General features: G+C 42.4%; 1 protein-coding gene across 4 annotated transcripts in view; it reads right to left on the bottom strand.

Annotated features, from left to right (window-relative positions):
- SGPP2 (sphingosine-1-phosphate phosphatase 2) overlaps positions 1–16,738 on the bottom strand; it is a 186,546-nt gene that overhangs the window by 43,328 nt on the left and 126,480 nt on the right. For 3 of the 4 annotated variants that reach the window (XM_029616593.1, XM_029616592.1, XM_029616595.1), the window contains one exon: positions 7,844–8,023. In XM_029616593.1, the coding sequence (XP_029472453.1) occupies positions 7,844–8,023 (180 nt within the window). Of the gene's footprint in view, positions 1–7,843; positions 8,024–15,882; positions 16,039–16,738 lie in introns of all 4 variants that reach the window. The other variant, XM_029616591.1, reaches the window with a different exon arrangement.

Raw genomic sequence — 16,738 nt, 5'->3', positions numbered from 1 at the left:
GCCTTAGCTTTAAGTCTTAGCCTAGCTATTCTGTTTGCCTTAGTCTTAGCCTTGCCTTGTTTGGGTCTAAGTTTGTTTTTTGTGTATTTGAACCTTGTTGATCCTAGTATTGTTGCCTTCCGTTTGTCTGTGTCCATAATCATTTATGCCTTGCTTGTTTGGGTCCTATTATCAGGCTATTCTGTTTCTGGTTGTTGTTTCCCTATGCCTTGTCACTTGGTGCACTTCCTTATCCTGTGTCTTGCAGGCCAAAACAATCATGTGCATTCAGCTGATCACACAGTTTTCCCCGCACTTGAATGCAAACCTTACTGCTGATGCAGGAAGGAGTTTTATGCTTATAAAATGTTGATTCAGAAATGTACTGTCTGCTTACTGACCTCGCATGGAAATTCCATGCTAATGAGGGCCTTAAGCGGTACTCCCCGATGCAGAGAGGCGTTCTGGCTTAACTTGCATTTTCTTAGTGCTAGAAATTATAGTCCTGGTCAGAGGTGGCGTAAACTTGCCAGCACCTGTGTCAGAAGTGGCCGGAGAGCAGCATCAGTTACTTGGAGATAAGCCTGCAGCTGGATTTTTTTATGGGAGGGGAAAAGGGGGGTTTCTCCCATCTGCCTTAGTCATACAGCAGCCTTCCCAGCACCAGCTCTCTACCTTCTATCCTTGGTACTGCTGTGGGTTTTTTTTGTTTGTTTTAAAAGCCCTTCTCCTGTCAGGGACCTGTTCTGTCACAGTTGAACCTGGAACAGCTGGTGGGAGGGGTGTGTGTGTGGGTGGTGGTGATGGGGGGCGGGGCAGTTCTCCCCTCCTCCTCCTCCTCTCCCTCTTTCCCAGCCAAAACAAATAAACAAAAAAAAAAACAGGCCAGAATTGGGACCATGCCTTTGGTTTTCCCTTGCTAAAGGAGCATACCCATTAACTGGGGAGGTTCAATGAGGAAATAAGTAAAAAAGGTTTGGGTTTTGCTCCCTCATGTGGGAAGAAATAGAGGGTGTGTCCTAGCTGTTTATCATCCCAAGGCAAATAGAGGGTGTGTTCTAGCTGTTTATCATCCCAAGGCACCTATTATCCTCATGGATTTTTAGTTACTTTTTCAAGGAAGCAGGTTGCTCTCTGTCTCCTGCTTTCATTTTGCCTAATTTATGGGACAGGAGTATGCAAGAGTCCCTACATAGGAGTCAGCCTTCTGTTGATATGACTATCCAGCTTTTAAGGATTGCTTTGGACTCTTATTGTTTATAAATTTTACAATATTTCAAGGCAGAAACAAAAAACATCTTGACTGAATCAGAGATAACAGAAAAAAAAAGAAAAATCATTATACAAAGAAAAAGGAGATTTTTCATAATATCTATGTTCCTAACTCCAAGTCCTCAATAAGAGGATCCAATACCACTATCTCAGGTAAACTTATATCTGAGAAAACAAAAAGGTAAAAAACCTGCTGTGCGGACCTTAATACCGGCAATACCACTCACTCAATTGGGATTGGAGAAGAGCTGAATACTGGTATAACTTTATCTGAGAGGAAAATAGAGAGCTGATTTGGCTGAAATAAGAAATAGGAAAGACCTTGGTATTTAATAATACATTAACCTGGAAATTTAAGCAGAAATATAGCCCCAATCTCATTAAACTTAGGCCTTAATAACAAGAATTGCTTCCTTCATTTCTGCGTTACCCTAGATAGATCTGGAAAAATACTGATAAAAGTTTCTAAATGGTGGCGAAAGAACATTCTCAATGTCCACTCCTTGTCAGCTTCAAGAAGGAACGAGACTATCAATGTAGTAGAATTAACAGAGTCCTTCTGCGATGTTTCAAGAATTTCTGTTAAGTTCAATTGAGGAGGCACAGCTGGGATTAGAACTTGGACCCCTTTTTGATCTAATGAATCCTTCCTTTTGAAAGGTGGAATATAATAAGGATGTGCATCGTTTTTCTGACTGATGAAAATATTGTACGATATTTTCTAATCCGTCAAGTATCGGAGGGACCCCGAAAGCAATAGGGAAACCCCACAAAATTTTCGTGCGGTTTTCTTATCATTTGGGGGGGGGGGGGGAGAGAGAAAGAAAGGGCATACAAAATAAAATCCCAAACCCACCCCGACCCTTTAAATCTAATTATTTAGAATCCCCCACCCTCCCAACCCCCCCCCCCCAAACTTTCCTAAAGTACCTGGTGGTCCAGCAGGGGTCCCGGGAGCGATCTCCCGCTCTCTGGCCATCGGCTGCCAGTAAACAAAATGGCGCCGATGGCCCTTTGCCCTTACCATGTGACAGGGGCTATCGGTGCCATTGGCTGGCCCCTATCACATGGTAGGAGCAATGGATGGCCCACAGAGTATCTAGAAAGACACGCTTTAATGGAACACAGTCAACATGGATTTATCCAAGGGAAGTCTTGCCTCACAAATCTTCAAAAAAATGAAGCAGGGGTTAATAAATGTGGAAAAGGGGAACCAGTAGATGTAATGTATTTGGATTTTCAGAAGGCATTTGACAAATTCCCTCATGAGAGGCTTCTAAGAAAACTAAAAGTCATGGGATAGGAAGTGATGTCCTTTCGTGGATTACAAACTGCTTAAAAGACAGGAAACAGACAGTGCCTCAGGGATCTGTACTTGGACTGGTGCTTTTCATTTATAAATGATCTGGAAAGGAATACGATGAGTGAGGTTATCAAATTTGCAGATGAAACAAAATTATTCAGAGTAGTTAAATCACAAGCAGATTGTGATACATTGCAAGAGGACCTTGTGAGACTGGAAGATTGGACATCCAAATGGCAGATGAAATTAATGTGGACAAGTGCAAGGTGTTGCATGTAGGGAAAAATAACCCTTGCTGTAGTTACACAATATTAGGTTCCATATTAGGAGCTACCACCCAGGAAAAAGATCTAAGCATCATAGTGGATAATACTTTGAAATCATCGGCTCAGTGTGCTGCAGCAGACAAAAAAGCAAACAGAATGCTAGGAATTATTAGGAAGGGAATGGTTAATAAAACGGAAAATGTCATAATGCCTCTGTATCGCTCCATGGTGAGACCGCATCTTGAATACTGTGTACAATTCTGGTCACCACATCTTAAAAAAGATATAGTTACAATGGAGAAGGTACAGAGAAGGGCGACCAAAATGATAAAGGGGATGGAACAGCTCCCCAATGAGGAAAGGCTGAAGAGGTTAGGGCTTTTCAGTTTGGAGAAGAGACGGCTGAGGGGGGATATGTTAGAGGTCTTTAAAATAATGAGATGTCTTGAATGAGTAGATGTGAATTGGTTATTTACACTTTCAGATAATAGAAGGACTAGGGGGCACTCCATGAAGTTAGCAAGTAGCACATTTAAGACTAATCAGAGAAAAGTCTTTTCATTCAATGCACAATTAAGCTCTGGAATTTGTTGCCAGAGGATGTGGTTAGTGCAGTTAATGTAGCTGGGTTTAAAAAAGGTTTGGATAAATTCTTGGAGAAGTCCATTAACTGCTATTAATCAAGTTGACTAAGGGAATGGCCTCTGCTATTACTGGCTTCAGTAGTATGGGAACTTTAGTGTTTGGGTAATTGCCAGGTGCATGCAGCCTAGTTTGGCCTCTGTTGGAAACAGGATGCTGGGCTTGATGGACTCTTGGTCTGACCCAGCATGGCAATTTCTTTTGTTCTTATGTCCTAAGCTCCCTCAGGGGGAGGGAGCTTGGGGCAGGTCAGACACTGTGCCAGCAGTCAGATTCGGAAAATGGACGCTGAATTTATCAACGTCTGTTTTCCTAACCCATGGATGTCCTCCAGTTAGGAAAACAGATAAACTCAGCGTCCGTTTTCTTAACCGGCGGACAGCCACCGACAGCAGACCTCTCTTGGGCACGCACTGTCAAGGATGAGCTAGGAGCGCACAATCACCCCTAGCCCCTCCTTGACAGCACGAGCCCTAATTTAAATATTGCATGGTGCTCCCAGAAGAGGTGCCTGGGGGTGCATTAGGAAAGCGGGAGCTGAACACCATTCTTCTGCTGCGTGTTATTTGGATGCAGAGATAGTGTAAAGCTTAGAGTTGTGTACTGTAGATGGGATGAAGGGCTTGAAATGCAAGGAAGCAGAGTATAAGAACTATTTTTCGTCCCCACACTTAGGAGCTTGGACATCAGAAGGTAAAGCAATCTGGTGGGAGGAAAGGAGTTTCATAGAGACATTGGAGTGGTGATGAAAAAAAAGAGTCAGTCTTTATTTTCTCTCAGTGTGCCCCAGAGTGCCATGTAAAAGATCCATTCTGGCCAGGGTTTACACCAAGCTCCTCCTGCTTGTCCCCCCTCTGCTCTTAAAGGCACAGCCACCGAAACAAAAAGGTAAGAAGATAGCGGCATGTTTACTGAAAGCTCCTGTCCCGATGCTTCCGCAGTCCCCAGCGACAGACTACTTCTTAGTGCTCCTGCCCCAAAAATGTGCATTCAGCCTGTGCTAAGAGCACATTTTTCAGTCCGTGCAACTTTATTTAAACTCTGGATGCATTAGCAAAGCATTGGCTTACTGAATCAGGAGTTAAAAAAAATTAACCTGCTTGTTATGAAACTGTGCGTACCAGTTGTTGCACTGTCCTGCTTGTTTGGGGGCACCCTTTTGTTCCCTGTTCTGTCTGCAGCCAGTCTTGCTTCTGAGCTTGTCCCGCTCCCTGTTCAAGCGCTCCCTTCTGTTAAGTCCTGCTTGCCACCAGAACCTAAGTGCTCAACTTGAGGGGGAGGTGGCCAATTCAGGCAGAAGATGAGGGGGAAGCGGGCCAACCCTGTTTAAGCCAGCAGTACCCGGGGAGAGCCTTGAGCCTGCTCCAGAGTTACCCATGACCAGCAGCTCTGCCCCGACAGACAGAAGATGGAGGGATGCTGCTGAGCAGGAGATGAAGAAAGAAAGAGAGAAGGGGATGCTTTGCTGGAGATGAAAAAAGGAGAATTGTACTGAACTATTCTGAGTATTTGCCCTAGGTGCAGAAAAAAGCTTATGTTTTGGCATAGAGTTATGTGCACAGAATGTACAAACTAAAATAATGGTAAAAACAGGGCATTTTCAGTTGTTATCAGATCAATGCAGGTATATGCAATATTAATGCAGTATTATTTCAGCATGCTAAAAATGCCAACTAGTGATTATGACTTCAACTTCATTGTACACATCTTCCATTCAGCTGGGGCAACCTGCATCCATCACCTGTTTTATTTGTGAGATCACTGCATGTTTTCTTTGTAGTAACAAAGACAGACAAACTCTGTGTCAATAATTCTAAGCAGTCACAAAAATGGTTATTGCATTCCAGATGCATCATTACAATGGAGGTTTAGCATTTAGCTGTTAGGTACAAGATGGTGTATTGTAGCCTAGAAGCACATACTTAGGTGAGATTAGCATAAAAATATAGGCTACAAGCAGTTACAGTTTATCAAGGCATCAAGCAATTGTGCATTAACATAGTAAACTGTTTTATGGCAAAGAAGGAACAGATGGAGACAGGAAGGTGTCACCAAGACATCTGACAATCAGGCCGATACAGTAAGGAGCGGTAGACAGAGGTGGGTTAGTGCCGGACGCACCCGCGTTTGCTGCACGCACAGTCTGCATCACCTACCGCTCGATACTGTATTTAAATTGCATTCAAATGCAAGCCGCGTCCAACGCGCGTCCATGAAGCGCAATCCATTTTACTGTATAGGCGGTATACAGCGCCTATACAGTATCCTGGGTGCGCTGGTACCTGTCATTTCAAATGACATTTGAAATGACAGGTACCAGGAAGTGGATGCCCAGCGGCGAAAGTGGCCCCCGCCGGCGAAGATGGATGCCCGGCGGTGAAAGCGGATGCCCCTAGTGCACGGGCCCCCAAGCCAGCGAAAGCGTGTGCACGTACGCTGTGACGTCACGGCGTACGTGCACACGCTTTCGTTGGCTTGGGGGCCCGTGCCCTATGGGCATCCATCTTCGCTGGCGGGGCCGCTTTCGCCACCGGCTGCGCCCAGGAGGCAGGGGAGCCGCGGTGCGCGTCTCCGGAGGAGGGCAGAGAGGGCTGCAAGAAAAGTAAGTTAACTTTGGTTTCACTTTACATGTCGAGTCACTTTTCGCCTGCGCCTTGCTTCGGGAGGAGGGGATTTTAGGTTTTCTTTTGGTTAAAGTTGCTTCAGGAGGAGGGTAGAGACGGTAGAGAGGACTGGGGCTGCCCCGGAGACCGGCACCCATGGACGCGGCCAGGGCAGGTGAGCGGGGGCTGGGGGAAAGTTTGCCGCCTACCCTTACCCCTGCCTCTAACGCAGGGGTAAGGGTAGGCGGTAAGTTAGCAGGTTAAACGCGCAGCAAAACTGCAGGTTTAAAAAGTGATAATCGGGGCGCGCGTTACTGTATGGGAGGGAATAGCTAATCCGATTGTTTACATCTCATATACATGCCGCGGCCGGAAAGGGTTACCAGTTGATTTAAAGAGGCTGTAAGGATGGGTTAAAAGGGATAGTGAATCGCGGGTTGGTCTAACGCGGCCAAATTGTGAGTAGAAAGCAGGTTAGAAGCAGGGTAACCGCGGCCGCACTTTACTGTATTGGCCTGTTAATTTGCAACTGTTCAGATTTAACATTGTGCGTATCAGACTACTTCACTGTGAATTTGCTTTAGCATGAAGGACAGTAAGAATATAAGAAATTGCCATATTGGGTCAGACCAAGGGTCCATCAAGCCCAGCATCCTGTTTGCAACAGTGGCCAATCCAGGCTGCAAGTACCTGGTAAGTACCCAAGCACTAAGAAGATCCCATGCTACTGATGCCAGTAATAGCAGTGGCTATTCCCTAAGTCAACTTGATTAATAGCAGTTAATGAACTTCTCAATAACTTTGTGATATTAGCCATTTTTAAGACATCCCTTGCATTGAACTTTTCATTCCTGGGTGTTAATTGTTCTAGACATCTTTTGTCTTAAGCAGAAGACGTAATCCTCCTTTGGCAATGGTTGTAAGGTAATCGTATCCCAGGGGACCAAATGGCAGGGTGCATAATATAGAGTTTCAATCTCAGCCAAAAGACCAAGGGGGGACTGTCCTCCTCTTACATCCTACATTTGGATCTTACTAGATCATCTAGGTCCACATTTAGATAACCAGTCAAATTAGAGAGTCTGCTGGGACTATTTTATTAAAAAAATAATATATATTTACACACATTCCCAAGGCAGCCATCCAATTGGCTGGCCATGTCACCACTAGTGCCATATCCAGATTGCAATACTCCAAATACAATAAATTGGCATTACTGTAAAATAAAAGAAAAATAAGCCTTATTGTAAAGATAGCACTTTAGATCATGTTTTTCCTGTTTAAGTCACTTCTCAGGTGAGCGAGTTGCTTGGCCTTTATTTTCATGTTTCATAGCACACCTGAGGCATGTTCTATTGGTCAGAGTACCCCCTCAGTCATGCTTTAATGTTTAATAATAAACTTGGTTTCAAGGTACCTACCGGTTACTCAAAGAAACAATTTAATTATGATGCTAGCCTTTAGATGATATCATCTACTATGTTTAAATACCTGCAAAGGAGGAGGATATGATCACAGATAAAGAAAATGAAATGAGGCATTATTTTCCATAATCATCATACAAGTGCAACTCTCCAGGACATAGTTTAATGGACTATTTAAATACCTCCTGATAGGCAAAGGTTGGTGTTGTAATATACTTAGAGGCCTGTTTTCATGGCCTGACAGAATTACCCAGTTTTGTTTGTTTCATTTATTCATAAACTGCAACCTGGAGTTGTTTAGTTGTTTGTTTTATGTTCAAAAGGTTAGAACATGCTGTTGGGTTGTCTTCCTACCTTATACCTGTGCATAGTTGAAAGTAGAAATGTGAATGAGATGGCAGTGGCAGCCATAGCATGGGTAGACGGCATTCCATACTCTGTGTCCACTCTTGTTTCCAGCTTCACAACAGGCGGGGAAACGGGCCGAGGCCACTTCAGGATGTCTTTGGAAGTTTGGCCAATGTACATAACAACCTGTGCACACAGTGAGACTGGAATCAATGTACAGATTAAGGCCACATAGTTATTTCTAGGCACACAGTTAGAAATTCAAATCTATTGCAGAGGACTGTTTCTGCATTGCAGAATGAAGGCATTTCATATCACATCTACATCACTTCATGGTATCCAATTTAAATTTTCTAGAGCAATGGACATAATCCTGGAATGCCTTTCCATGTTGTTTCCAATAATGAGATCCTCCTTGTCTCGGTGGTCAGAGTTTCTATGACATTTAGGAAAATCACACACTTTATTCAGTTTACCACCTCACTCAAGGCAAGGAACAAATAAAATGCATGTACTCTAAGGCAATAATACAAATATACTTGAATAGTAAATATAATTCAACACTTTACATAGATAGTGATAAATAAAACATGGAAAAATGCAGCAAATACTAAAAGGCGAATTTTAAAAGCCAGACATGCGCATCAATTAATGGAGGTGTGAATGTCGGGCCAGCATGCGCTGAGCGGATTTTAAGTGGCACCTGCGAACGCGCGTATTTTCCACCTTGTGCACAAATGACATTTTCTGAAAAGGGGTGGGATGTGGGAGTAGTCTAGTGGGGCACGGGCATGTCAGGGGAAGGCCAAGAGATGAGCTTGTAAATATTGATGCTTACAGGTGCACGCCGGGGTCCCCTGCCGCGTAACCTTCCTATTGTTGTGGGTGGCATGTAAGTAATAAAACTAAAAAAAAAATCTAGACTAGTCAGAGGGGTTTTAAGGGTTGGGGTTAACAGGGGGGGAAGGGTGGGTATTAAATTAGGGGGGCTTGGAAGTCCTATCCCTTACCTGGGTGAACTGGGAATGAACTGGGAAAATGGCATCGGCGCATGTCCCTTTTAAAATCCCCCCAATTAAGTGGCAGAAGTGGGATTAATGCACACATGCCCACTTAACATTGCACGCATGCATGTGCACGCTCAACCTATTTTATACCAAGTGCACATATACGCACGTATGTTACAAAATAGCCACATCCTTGGGCGCGAGCCGGCAAATGCACGCACGTATGTACCCACATGCCTGTTACAGTCCAAAAGCGTATAAAATCAACAAATCAAACATTCAGGAAAACATGAAAGTCTGCTGGGATAGCCAGGTTTTAAGTAAATGCCAGAAACTCTTACGATCAGCTGTTAGGTGGAGTTCTTTTGATAATTAGTTCTACAGGCATGGGGCTGCAGTAAGAAAAAATGCCCGAGCACATTACTGCTAATTGTATTTCCTTCAACAGAGGAATACAAAGAAAAGCCTGGATCTCTGAACTAAGAGAATGGGCAGGAATGCAAAGAGTTAACCAATCCTTCAAGCAGGGAGAGCCCAGATCATAATGATCTTTAAAAGCTAATAGCAACATCTTAAATTCAACACCAAAGGCAATTGGTAGCCAATAAAGATTCCTCAGGGCTAGAGTAATACTATCTCTTAATTGAGAGCCTGTCAACAGACCGGCTACAGCATTATGAATCAGCTGCAGTTTTCAGATGCGTTCCTTGTTCCTCAGGTAGTCCATCATAAAGTGCATTGCAATAATCAATATCAGCAGCATGAATTGAGAGCATAAACAACTGGTGATAAATCAGCTTGTTCAGAATTTGATGAAGATCTTTGAACTACACAGAAGAATGCCTAGCAATCGCCCAAGTCTATACCTCCATAAAAACAACAAGGAGGCCTATAGGCTAACCAATTTTACCACCATTTTAAATTTACATTTTAAGAAAATAACACTCTTGAGAAGAATATGACAAGAGAAAAAGAAAATATAAAATCTTGTCCCTTAGAAAAAGAGAAACACTGAGGACGAGTCCACTTCACCAGTGCTTTCCTAGTTATTCCTGTATCTAGGCTATGTTCTTGATTGACTGTAAAGCCATTCCATCTTCCACCAAGGCAATATTCAGATCTGTATTGTTATTAACACACAGTATTTCTGTTTCTGAGGGTTCAAAGTATTTGAGCCCAGCCACTCGGAGATTGCTAGAAGACATAAGCTCAGTCTATTTATATCCTCAGCTCCCTGTGGGCCTAAAGCTGCATAAAGCTAAACATTGTCCGCAAAAATTTGGTAATTAATCCCAAATGTTAATTTCCCCATGGGTAGGAGGTCATTGTTAACAGCATGGGAGATAAAATGTAGGGCACTAAATGATAGGAGATTGTTTCTCTCTCTCTTGTCCCCTAACGAAACTTTCTGTAGCTTCCTTTCCATTTAAACCAGTTCAGTGAAGGGCCAGATATCTTAATCTACTTGAGGTAGGTCAATCAAAGAATGGGGTGGGGGGACATATTTTATTTTGCTTAATTCTGCTTTTATTCTCCCTCTATCCTCTTCTCCCACCACTCTAATACCATTGGCAACAGCTCCTCCTGATCTGGGGTCCAACTGCAGCAGCGGTTTCTACTCTTCCAGCTGAGATCTGAGGCCCAATGTTATCAGCTCCTGCCAGTCCAAGGTCTACCACAGTGAAATGGTTCTTCACCTTGACTCACTGCAGCAGAGACAGTTCCTCTCTCAGACCAGGATTGCTATATGCTGTGCTGCTTCCCTTCTCTGGTCTGACATCAGGAGAACATGGAGACCACAGGCTATAACGCACAGAAAGAGCACACCACTTTTGTGAGACTGGATGGTGCCATCATTGCATGTAACCTGCAGGAAAGCATCTTCTCTGACATTCTGTAGCACTAGTCTCCAGTTCCTGGACCACTGCCTCAGGTTGAGGTTGGGGCAATGGAGCAGGAACTGGGGAGTACAGGGCTGCCGACAGTATAAAGGAGCTTGGCACAATGGATACAGCCTTTGGGCTGTATGTTTGATATCCCTAATATAAACCAAAATAATGCAGTGCCCTCGGCCCCCCCAACCCTGATAAATTGATTCACCATGATAACATGGTCCACTATACTGAGTGTTGCTGACAAGTCTAGAATTAGCAGGGAATCATTACCTTTAAAACGTTGTCTGTGAAGATCATCCAGTATAGCTACAAGGACCCCAACTGGAAAGTGCCCCCCAAAAAAAAGAATCAAATAGAAATTGGTTCTGTACAGCCTATACTCTTTCAAATCACTTCCCTAAAAAGGGAATATTACACATTGGTCTATAGTTCTCTGATTTATCCGTGTATAATGAAAGATTAAAATAGATAAATGTAATAAATACATGTTACAGGGAAAACAAGAGCCTTTTCAGGGTATCTAGAAGAGAGTTCTCTTCTTCATATACTATTAGCATTATTGCCTCGGTTAAGTCATTTCTAGCTGATTTAATCAGCCAATAGGGGCAAGGTTCTAGTAAGCAAGTAGTGGGTCGTATCTTATCTAGAATTTGTTGGGACTCACTACAACTAATTTCATCAGATGGGGCTAATTTATTAGAGATACCCTTATTTTCCCATTCCTTGTGATTACTTCCATCTAATACATTATAAGGTGAATTTTAAAGGCAATACATGTGCCAAAAGTGGGAGATGGATGCTCATGTTTCTCTTGTTTGCAACGGGCTGATTTTATAAACCTGCCTTCTACGCGCACAAGTACCAATACGTGAATATCTTGTATTTGAGAAAAAAAAAAGGACAGAATGGGGGCAGGTCATGGGCAATCCAAGGTGGGGCCAAGAGATATGCATATGTGTAGCAAAGCTAATATGGCACGCGTCCATTTCATTTTTGGGAAAATTTATTTTTGTTATTGCTCAGGTATAAGTCTGAGTTAAGCTAATTTTAGCCACATATAAACTGCTTGAGAGGTCTGGGTAAACTGGGGGGCAGGCTAAAAAACCTGGGGGGGCGGGGTCTTGATGACCTGGATACAGACTGGACAAAATGGTGGACTAACTGGTTAAACTGGCCATTTCCTTCACGTGTACATATACAATTTTCTCACTTTTGCATGTAAATGCAGGCAATTCCCAGCTGCTTGTGTAAAATGTTTAAAAATAGAAGCCCACAAACACGCGCTAGATCTATTTTATAACGCGTGTACTCGCACACAGGATATAAGATTTCAGTGTATATGAGCACACACACACACACACACACTTTAAAGTTACCATGCCTGGTGGATAATTTTCAAAGGCATTTACATGTGTAAAATATGATTTAATGCAAAAAAATGAGCTTTTTGACCACTACCCAAGGGACTGTATGCATAAAAGTATATGCAAAAAAATGTTTCCACATACCTGAGAGAGGTGTTATCAGGGGCAGAGTTGGGGGCGGGGAAACCATTTAAGTGCATACTTTCACTTTTCAGAAGCAAGCACATAAATGTACATTTACATACTTTTATCTGATCTCAAACAGGCTTAAAAATGTGCAGACTTACGGGGGCCAAGTCCAATTTGAAAATTATGGCTGAAGTCGGAGCGTACTTTTTACATGCAGACGTCAGCGCTACGTGAGCTGTTAAAAAAAAAAATTGGGCTCTATGAACAGACAACTTCCCTGAGAAATACTCTGCAAACCTGCCACAGTCAAACTGAATTAATGGCAGATATAAGAATAGGGATAAAATGATTACTTTAAATTATATGAGCTATTTCAGGCGATTCAGGGACAACTGAATGACTGTGATGGTTTTTCTTTACAAATCCTAACTGCAATATTTTTGTGTCTTAGCCAAAAATTTTAAACATTTTCCATATCTCACTGTAAGTTTTAGAGTAACCTATGAAAATTCATAAACTATGTGTAAAATGATAGCTACAAGTGAATCATGGGGATTATAGTGGCTTTCATTTATTAAAAGTAACAAAAGGAATCAGTTACCATCTCAAACGAGTGCAGTACATAGATACCCATTAAATATATCTGATGCACCTCCCAATAATTAAGAATTGTACACCGTGCCCAAGACCTATCCATGAAATAGGCTATTATTTTTAATAAGTCATATCCCTAGCATAAAAACAAAGCATAGATTTTGTGCTGCAACCAAATTTGGTGTCCTCCTGTCCCAATACCATCTGTTGTATCTACTAAATCCTCAATGCCCAGTTTTCCTCTTTCAGGCTGATGCAATAAAGCGTGCGCAAAAATGTGCGTCAAAACTGGATGCGTGCTTTTTGAATGCACGCACAATCACCTTTCCAGGGTGCTCGATGCAATAGGCAACTGAGCCGCCGCGCTAAAAAAAGTTGCGCTAGGGATAAACTGTGCATCCCTAGCACGTCCATGGCATAGGGCGCCCAGAAGATGTGGCAGTGCGCCGGTTAGGAAAATGGATGTTCAATTAATGAGCGACCATTTCCCTAATCCAACCACTGGCGAGATTTTTTTTTTCCTTCTGCTTCCTGTGTTTCCTCCCACTTAGTATTGGGACTATACTAGTGGGAGGAATTACAGAAAAGCAGTATTTGGGGATTTTTTTGTGGCTTTGAAGCATTTTTTCAGATGGCTCAGAGCGCGTAAAGGCTTAAAGCCAGCCCTGGGGCTGGCGTTTTCCCGTGTTAAAACATGCGTGTCAGGCGCACTGTGATTTTTTTGCATCGGGAGGTAATAGTTAATAGCCTCATCTACATGCATTTACCTGTGTTGCGTGCTATTAGCTATGCACTGTTTGGATGCGCCAATCCCCTTATTGCATTGGGTGTTAGCCAAGTGCAGGGATGGCGAACTCCAGTCCTCGAGGACCGCAAACAGGCCTGCTTTTCAGGGTATCCACAATGAATATTCATGAGAAAGATCTGCATGCACTGCCTCCATTGGATGCAAATCTTTCTCATGCGTGCTCATTGTCGATATCCTGAAAACCAGGCCTGTTTGCGGCACTCAAGGACTGGAGTTCACCATCCCTGGGCCTAGTGCATCCAAAATGCACATCCAAGCACTTGTTAACCTGTACGCTAGGCTCAGCGCATGATATTGCATCAGCCGATTTGTTGCATCACTAAAATAAGTGATTACTCTCCCTTGGACTGTGTAACACAACAGAAGCAAACAATATCTAAGCATAATAGACATGCCTCATTCATCCAACTTCATTCCAGCCCAGGCTTCACCAGTTCTCAGTCCTAAGACTTCCTATCTTCATAAACAGATCTTATTTTCTGTGATGCCTTGCTATGAATTAGGTGTCAAGGTGACTTTGGCTGTTAAGGAAAGGTATAAAGTTGCATAGCTTTGAAACTTTGATATCCCTGAAAAATACCAGGAATTTAGAAGGGGGAAAAAAAAAGAGAAATTTCCTATCAGTTTTGGGGATGAGGGATATATTTTGATGAAAAAGCATTAGGCAAAATGAAATTATGAATAAATATTTTACAAAGAATCGATAAATTTTCCAAAGCAATTGTAGCACTGGTGCTCTACCCAGATTGCTGAAAATCTGCTACTTAAAAGAACAGATTGGTTGAATATAGTTGCTCACTTTGTGGACTGATGTTCTCCAATCAAACAAGACTCAGTAACCAGGTGATTAAGCACAAGCACGAGTATTCCATGTGGGAGAGTCGCACTTTGATTTTCCCCACTAATTCAGTTTTCTGCATAAACCTGAGTCAGAAGAAGTTGTGGTTTGTACAGTGAACTGCTGCAAAGTCAGACTGGCAGAAGCTAGAACTATAGCGCTTAAAAGTTCATGTAACATTCAGTCAACAGTGTTGCCAATCCACTGTACCCTCACTCATTTAAGAGCATCATCCTGCCATCCCTACAAAATTTTAATCCAATGCACCTTGGCCCCTGGAGTCCTGATTTTTCCATAGAACAGAATGGCGGACACTGAATTGAGATGGGAGTCAGAAAATGAGGAAAAGTTTCAAAGGCGTTTTACCTTCGTTAATCAGCTGTTCAAGAAGTACCTACCTGCAATGCGGCTAAAAAGTACGTGCCCTGCGGAATAATGCACGGACATTTAGCCCCCTTAAGAGAAAGCATTCCCGGGGGCATTCCGGTTGGTGGGAGGACAAGTAGACACGAAGATGACAGTTTTAAAATCTTCCAGTCTGCTTTTCTAGCAAACCTCTATCTCCATTAAAAAGGTGTGGGTGATCGCGCGTACTGGGTGCGCACCACAAATTTCAAAACAAAAAGTACGTGGCTACTTTTGCTTTGACAACTGGTACCAAGCCCGCAGGTATAAAGTGCATGTGGGTCTGTGTCTTGATGTGGACAGTTTTCAAATTTCCCTTTAACGTCAGAGAGTTGCTGCCAACACCAATTGTTCGAGATTGCCTGACTTGCTTGCATTTAGGAACATCTTCTTGAGGTGGGCCAAGGAATGGAATCCATGCCTAAGTGAAATAAATTGATGTCTTCTGTGAAACAGACTTACATCATCTTTTCACTTTCATTTGAAAAAAAAAAACCAAACAAACCCCCAAGACTTCATTTCAGCATGTTCATTAGGAAAGAATGTCTCTTGCTTCATTGCCATAGCAACTTAGTTTGGCTTAGGAAGAGATAAGGTTTTCTCTCCTCGCTTCAGCAGCTGTAACCAACCAGTTACTTAAAATAAATGCTTTTTTATTAGCTGGAACAAATCTCTGTTTAACTACTTATTTCACGTTAAAACATATCAAACATAATAGAAAACATCTCGCTGTTTAAAGCTGTGCAATGCGTTTAAAAGTAGATGATCTTATTCTAAAGTCTATAAATGTTACAGGCACAACTCATATCACACCTTAAGTGATTCCTGCTTATAACAAACTCCTTAGTTAAAAATACAGCTTCTGATTTTAGGTGCTTATAAATTGTAAATTTAGATAGTTTATTTTGCAGTTAATTAGGAGTTATTTATGGATACCAAAAATCGGTGTTTTCATGGCACAGGTACTATTGTTGGATACCTTTTCTGGTTGAATCAAATACATACATTTGTGCAGCTGTGTGAAAAAGACACACAAATTAAGTGGAGGATCCAAGGTAGGCAAAGGAGAGGTGAGAGAATACTAGGGGAAGTGGTTCTTTTCCGGTGTTCATCAAGCACCCATCTTGTTTTTCGCATCAGGGGTGCTTTATCAAGGCTTATCTGTCAAAAATAAAATCAGCAGCTCTAGTTATAGCTGAAGGCTTCTCACCCAAAGTTAACTCTTGTACATTATTTTTGCACTACTTTCTAAAAGGAGGAAGGCTTATGAGATCATTATGCCTATGTGGGTGGCCATGTGCCCACCAACAAAAAGGTTTTGTGTTTGCTTTTCTATCTGCGCTACATTTTCAGGACACATTCGAGGGGGGGGGGGGAGAAGAGGACCTGACAGGTAGTTTTGAGAGGATCCATCTATACCTGCACATGCATGCGCAGCCCAGAAAGTAGCCTCCATCAGTAGTAGTCAAATTCTCAAGGGGTTTATCTACTAACCAAGAGCAGCAGGGTCATGTATTAATGCAGTGTTAATGCCAGGGCTGCATTTGGCTTTAATGATGTATGAAAATCTATTTCATTTATGTCAATTTATATCTGCTTTTCCAGAAGATCTGCTCAAAGTGAAGAACATATCAACACATCCAATTACAATACAGTAAAATACAATAGAACACCATAAAATCAGCAAATATAAAGCATACAATTATAAATCAAAACCAATTATAAATACATATTATAAAAATCATAATTTCATGGAGCCAACTAAAATCCCATAAACATGATGCTCTGCAGAGTGAAAGGACTGATGAGTTCTGTGCTGAAGGATGAGTTCTGTGCTGAAGGGTGGGAAGATAGGTCAGGT

The sequence above is a fragment of the Rhinatrema bivittatum genome, chromosome 9 (genome assembly GCF_901001135.1).
Source record: "Rhinatrema bivittatum chromosome 9, aRhiBiv1.1, whole genome shotgun sequence".
Classification (NCBI taxonomy): domain Eukaryota; kingdom Metazoa; phylum Chordata; class Amphibia; order Gymnophiona; family Rhinatrematidae; genus Rhinatrema; species Rhinatrema bivittatum.
The sequence above is the reverse complement of the archived record's forward strand: the minus strand, read 5'-3'. Positions and strand labels throughout refer to the sequence as shown.